Below are 7,303 nucleotides of genomic sequence, written 5' to 3'. Positions count from 1 at the left end.
ACTCAATACGATTTGTAATGCAAAATTGCTTATTATACCTTGGTAAAAACGCATTTCCCGGGTCCCTATTGCAACGAAGACTAAATCAACAAACAACAAATATAACCGTAGCCTTAATTCAAAAATCCCAGCAATCAATTGTATATGCATAGTTGCATACTATATTAATTGATATGCGTTGGTGCGTATCTTGCAGCACTTGTAATATAATCCATGTAACAAAATTAATAATAATAATAAATACATATAATAATGATAATTATAACAAAATATAACACATCAATAACATAATAATGTATATATACAATAAACTGCGGTAATACAAATTCATATACATTCGTTTGGGGTGCCCTAAATGTACGTCTTCGTGAATTTTTGAACTTGCTTAAATGATAACCGATGGGCTTATGTTTAAAAGACTCGCACACAAATTTGATTCTAATTAAATAATAGAATGGGGCTTAGTCGTGTGAGATCAAACAATCTGGTTATATTGGAGTAGGTTCGGCATATGTTTGGTTGATGGTACGCTAAAAGCGCCTCTGTATTTTTAAAATTATTGTGATTAAACGATTGCCAAAAGGCTTATGATGATAAACGTTGGCTATAAATAAACATATATCAGGTTGTTGGTAAATAAGCAGTTCCAGTGCCTCTACTTAAACCGGGACTTAATCCCAAAAGAAAAACAAGATGGTTTATATATACAATGGTATATGGTTGGTTGGTGGAGCACTAAAATGTGCTTATGTATTTTCAAAATTATGGTGTTGAAACGATCGCCCAAATTGGCTTATGGTGAAAAGCTCGGTGATCACTTTTGGCTATAAGTAAATATTAAATAAATATCAAGTTATTGGTAGATAACGCCGTTCCCGGGTCTCTACCGGAACCGGGACTTACTCCCGGAAGAACTTTGTGGTGGTTATATATAATGGTACATGGTTGGTTGATGGTGCACAAAATGTGCTTATTCATTTTCAAAATTATGGTGTTGAAACGATCGCCAAATTGGCTTATGGTGAAAAGTCCGGTGATCATTTTTGGCTATAATTAAATATTAAATAAAATATCAATATAAAGAAGTTCTTGGTAGATAACGCCGTTTCCCGGGTCTCTACTTTAACCGGGACTTAATCCCGGAAGAACTTCGTGGTGGTTATATATAATGGTACATGGTTGGTAAATGAAGCGATAAATGGGCTTCTATATTTCCGAAATTACGGAGAATACATGATTGCCAATTGGCTTATGGTAAAATGCCATTTGATCATCTTTGTCTGAAAATAAATAAAAATCCGGTTCTTGGTAGATACGCAGTTCCAGAAAAGCCTGGTGATGAATTTAATGTATTAAACAAATCAATAGATTATTCATATATCTCTACTGAACTGGGACTTGCTCCCGGAATAATAAAGGTCGTTATTTAATGCTATATAGTTGGCTAGCAGTGCCGTATTGTTTACATATACTCGTTTATCAAATATTAAATAAAAGTGGTGTATAGTAACCAAGTGGTCTACGTTGGATAGCCCGACTTAAAATGTTTGTTTTTATCTATTAATGTATAAGTTACTTGAAAAAAACACGTACATACAACCGTAACATATATATGACTTACTGTTCTGTTATATTTCATAACTTAAGTTCGACGTGGTATTTACTTGTAACATTTAAAAACTGTATAACGTGTCATTTTGTTGTAAGGTTTGAAACTCATCGGCCGAGTTCCTGGTGGCCTGAACCTGTATATCAATCGGGTATTTAAATGTCACGTAAGGAACGTATGAATAATCGGATAATCGATGATATGGGATGCCTATCATAGGGCAGTAGACGTTGCAGACGGTACTAATCTAGGCTTGCAATATTTAGGTATCAACATCACGCGGGGTTTTAAAAGACGGAATGCGCCTGGAACACATAGAATAATCCTATAATTCGCAATTGCCCTTTAATCAATATATCAACATGCTGTACTTTTGACCACCACTTATGGTGGTAACGAAATCGAACCCCGATCAAAGTTACACATTTCCCATGATTATCGATACATAGTGGGCTACCTACAAGAGCTTTTATCTGACGCGATCCAAGTTTACTTCTTAATCTTTCCGCGCATAAACTGGCGCTATGCTGATAGTAAACATAAATAAATAAATAAATAAATAAGAAAACAAATATAGAATTCCTGAATCACGTTACTATTCCTAGATGCGGGAGGTTGCTATATCAAATACCATGACATTGTTGAATCGCTTGTCTTTTTCAAATCCGATGACACGCACAAGTTCTAGTTAGGATCGTTATCAAGTTGAACACTGTCCGGAGCAATCTAGCCTTTTATTTGAGCAAGGTTTCGTTTTTTCAAACCCGATTTTAATTCATCGTTATTGCTTGTCAAGGCTGGCGTGTGTTCGTGGCCGCTGTGTGGCGGAAGGCCCACTTCCTGCGGCTGTGGTCCTTTTTGGCATAGTTTCCACGAGCACACTTCTCGCTTGTCATGGGGGATAGACATTATGTACTTAAATTTCCCGCCGTTCTCGGAGGAACCTGTATAATACAATTGATCCCAGCCTTGACATTATTATGCAAAACCTTTAAGATAATAAATTGCGTAGTTAAACTGTTTGGCGTTTGTCGTTGAATAATAATGTTTATTCGCTCAAGAATAAACTGTCTTATTCAACGCAAACGCTATTTTCCTAAGGGATCGCCGAAACCCAAACCCCAATTGTATAACCTTACCCAGTCTACTCTAACACATAGACTCGTCCACTAAGTACAAAACCACTGCCCGTGCAAATTGTCGGGTTTTTACTAGCTCGTCGCATCACAGTGTAGGTCGCGCTATGGTTTACAAGTTTACATTTACGACTCACCCTACCACTTAATTTTTTATTGTAACACGATGCTTGCCAGATTTTTGTTATATTCCAGTGTTGTCGAGAATTACGAGCTCCATTAGAAACCCACATCGTCGTCGCTGGGACTTAACAGCGTCCGGCACACCGTCAGTCTGTCCAATGGTCTACTTAGTTCGGCCCAGACGACAGGTTCCTGCGTAATTGACTGTACCAGTGTTATAGAATTTGCTAGACGTTGATCAGTAAACTTTTGTTAATATTGTTTGTTTTCGGGTACAGTTTTCCAGAGTTATTTTACATTCAGTGAAGTTTTATCTCTGGTATTTACTCTGGCCTTGAAAGCACCATTTTAGGATAACGAATAGAAGTGATGTATAGGCATATTTTTCCACGAACACACTTCCCGCTTGTCACGGGGGATAGACATTATGTACTTAAATTTCCCGCCGTTCTCGGGGGAACCTGTAAAATACAATTGATCCCAGCCTTGACATTATTATGCCAAACCTTTAAGATAATAAATTGCGTAGTTAAACTGTTTGCCGTTTGTCGTTGAATAATAACTTGACGAATACTTGATCTTAACATGGATAATATTTAAATGTAATGATACTTTCTGACTTAAAGTAAAAATAAGCAGTTAATCTGTAATGAACGCCCTTTGGTAGTCTCTGTTTCCATGGCAACAATGCGTACAGTTTTTCCTCAGATTGGGACCAGAGCTGTGAAAGCATTGGATAATACTTGTGCAAACAAAACGGGTTTTAACGATCTTTAATTAAACATTGCATACATCGGATCATCGGGTCTTCTTATATAATATTCATTTCCGAATATACTTCGCACATCGGCACGTGTTTTACCACTTTAAATATTATTATAGAAGATCTTTTTGGCCAAATGAAATTTAGATTAAAAACCATTCTATAATATTAATGATCTCATCATCTTTTTGAAGACAACACAAAATGAACAGATAGAAAGCAGCATTGAAGTCATAAACGCATACACCGTTTCATAAGTTCATAACGTTGTGTAAAACATTGAGTTGTTATTAAGACATCATCCATGCCTAGATTATATACACTGTGTTTCCAAGATATATTCCTTTTGGAATACCATAGCTTTTTTGTGTAAATCCAAACTTGCGCTGGAAGTATATCAAGTTCGCCCAGAATTACATCCATACACGCACGCAACTAATAAATACGTTTGTAACAAGTAAAACATATTGTAACCAATTTGCAGAGTTTTGTGGACATTTCACAAAATCTTTTTATTAAGAAAATTCAGCTTTAATGAACGTAGGTTGCTTAATCGGCTTAACCTTAAGTCATTCGGATGTAAGATATTAATGTTACATCAATAATGTGCTTTCAATATAGATGTTTTATTGTTGTTCTGGTGCATCACTTGATGTTACGTTTACAATTACACAAGATGTTCGTGTATGCCTGTTAGGATTTAAAAAAAGAGAGGTAGCTTGTGTGAAAGTACAATATTGGCTTATATGAAAGCAAAAGTTTGTGGACCATACACAACACAATCAAAACGCAAAATGATAATTAATAAATTGGTGCACTAAACCTTAAGGGGCAATTCATTTGCTTAAAGAATTAACATACTAATACATCAAAGCAATCGATAAGGTCATATCCGGACTTTGTCCAATGCATAGACCATAATTATTCTTAGTTTTCTGTTTGTTGTGTCAAAATATTAAGAAACTAAGAAATATTTCAAATATATCTAATAAATTGGAGATTCCTATATCCCTGTGCACAACAAAAACTATGCTTAGTAGCATGTGCATGCATAAACCACGGCGTTTAGTATTATTTCCCAGAAAATGTATGAAATTAATTTAAATAAGCATTTGTGTTTGAAGTGACTTTACCGAAAGAAATTTCAAGGGTGTACATTGACAACATAGTACGATGTTTAGATGAATGAAGTTGACAACTTGTAGTAAATCTTTTAATTTGAACCGAAACAAAAAGTGGACATTTCTATTCCATAGTCTATAAAGCATTGAAGTTTGGCACAGTAACAACGGTGACACTTTTGCACATTTCAGGAGGGACACATAGTCAGCTGCAGATCATTGAATTGTGAATTGACACTTATGAATGAATTACCAATTTGTATAATCAATACACTTGTTACTGAAGTGTTCCTGAAGTACTTACACCAAATAGCGCGATCAGAACTTATTGTTTCCTTACTATTATATTTTCTCTGTATAACAAGACCTGTGATTTATTTAGCAAAACAAATTTATATTTTATTATTTAAACACAAATAAACATCATGACAACACATGGAAAGAGAGAAATTGCACGTGATTAACTATCCCTCAACCGGCCAACTGCAGCATGAAAATAGCTTTTTATAGAAAATGTCGCTTTTTATGTATGAATCAAATATGAGTAATATATTTAGGTCAACGAATATAACATTCTGATAATAAATTAACATCATTAATCTAATCAATATATATATGAATTTGTATATGTAGATTTATGCCGCTATTTTCAACACGAATTATGCCAGTGCTACTCTTTAACATTATTTTATTATTTTATTTTTTTCCAGTAAAGCCATACAAACAAAACACTTCCCGAATAATTAAACATTTATTAAGATATTTATAACTTTAATAACAAATGTTCAGACCAGTGTCTTGGGTTGTGGCATGTGTTTAACTCTTGTAGAAAGTTTAATGAGGTCTGATTTTCATCTCGGTGAATTTGAGAGAGTAATGATATCCCTTAAAATCCTTCCAGATAACACCGTCAGCGTATGTTTCGTGTTTGCCTTTAAGATATAACCCGTTAATGTTCACATTATGACACGTGCCGTACCAGAAACCGCCTTTGTACTGCTTTGCACAGGTTTGTGATGGACCGTTATCGACAGTGGAAAACTGCTTGTTGTTGTGCTCAGAAATCAAAGAATCTGTTACGTTCCCTTTGAAGAATGCAATCGTTGATCTATACAGATCGGATTCTGGCCCCACAACGAAGCGTCCGTACTGAGCCTGGCGATAGTCGTTTTCAAAATCCTGCAACTCTATTCTCAGCTCATTGGGTACTGTTGACGTAAGTCGATGTATGAACTCATTACCCAGCCAGAATTCATCGCTCAGGGTCCCGAATCCATAGGCTTAATCGATCCAGGGCCTGGTGAAGTTTTCTGAACCGTCTTGTCTCCGTTGAATCACAGTCCAGCCACCCCCAGCCGTCGTTTGATCGCAGTAGACTTGAAGTGGTCGCCAGAGAGTCGATGGGTAGATGGTGTAAACACCATTAGCAGTAAATCCGTGTCGGAGCAAGTCGGAACAATCTGTGAAGTCCATGTGAAGTCTTACAGTGTTGATTTTATTAGCTGATATGTTTACAAGAGTTAAGACAAAACATAAATAACATATTCTGGCCATGGTTATCATGACAGAAACAAACTAGTAAATGTTATACAGCCTATATATACGTATATATTTATATATATATCAAGTTAAACAAAACGAACGTGTATTTAAAATGATAATTGTGACTGATTAGTGGTGATGATTGTGCATTGGTTATGACGTAAACAATGCAGTAAGATGATGGATGTGGTGTTTAAATACGCCGAATAATGCAATTAATTCAAATTCATGCGTAAGATCTTTGGAGCGAGATATGCATTGACGTACAAGTTCCCAAAAGCTTTCCATCACATTAATATTTAACGTCAAGTTCGCGTAGATAAGGTGTGGCAATAGTTCATAACGTATTAAGCTCTTGAAATGCAAGTCAGCGAATAAACTTTATTGCAACTGTTAAATTCTTCTTCGTTGTGGAAACCTGAATAAAAAACGTGGTTGCACATTTGTTGTAATCTGGTATTGCCTAATTACAAATAATTGTGTCAGCTTGTTTTGTACCCTTAATAGGTGTTTTGTTTTCCCCGCACACAGCCAATGCCGCGGAGTTAGTGTGAATCTAGACTAGTCGATCGTACCATTGGTTAATATTAGGAAATCCGTGTTACTTGTTTACACCACGATATATTTCGATGGTGGAGAAATAAAATCATGATAAGCCATGTGAGGACACATATGATGTGAACTCCCGTAGTATAATATGTATCTAATAACACTAATCTGTGGTTTGCCTTTAGTAACACACATTTCTTGCGGTGAATATGCGACTTACAAGTAAAAAAACACACAATTGTTTAACTTTTGTTTTTCAATTTAATTATTTAGAAACATAAATTTCAAACTTTATTTCAAAGTCAGCATGTTCACCGAATATCTATTAAAAGATATTTCTTATTATACGGGCAAAAGCCCGCGAAGCGAGCGTTGACCGTTCATACATATGGAAATTTAGACCATAAAATTTCATAAGAATACCATATAGGGATGCGTCTCAAAAATTTGCCACGCGACA

At 35.5% G+C, this 7,303-nt stretch overlaps 1 protein-coding gene across 1 annotated transcript; it reads right to left on the bottom strand.

Moving 5' to 3' along the window:
* Nucleotides 1-5,586: 5,586 nt before the first annotated feature.
* On the bottom strand, nt 5,587-6,225 carry LOC127835505 (ryncolin-2-like). The gene is given in 1 exon segment (XM_052361946.1): nt 5,587-6,225. A coding segment is annotated over 1 exon segment (639 nt).
* Between the last annotated feature and the right edge of the window lie 1,078 nt (nt 6,226-7,303).

The sequence above is a fragment of the Dreissena polymorpha genome, chromosome 6 (assembly GCF_020536995.1).
Source record: "Dreissena polymorpha isolate Duluth1 chromosome 6, UMN_Dpol_1.0, whole genome shotgun sequence".
In the NCBI taxonomy this organism is placed as follows: Eukaryota; Metazoa; Mollusca; class Bivalvia; order Myida; family Dreissenidae; genus Dreissena; species Dreissena polymorpha.
This window is presented reverse-complemented; position numbering and strand designations above follow the sequence as displayed.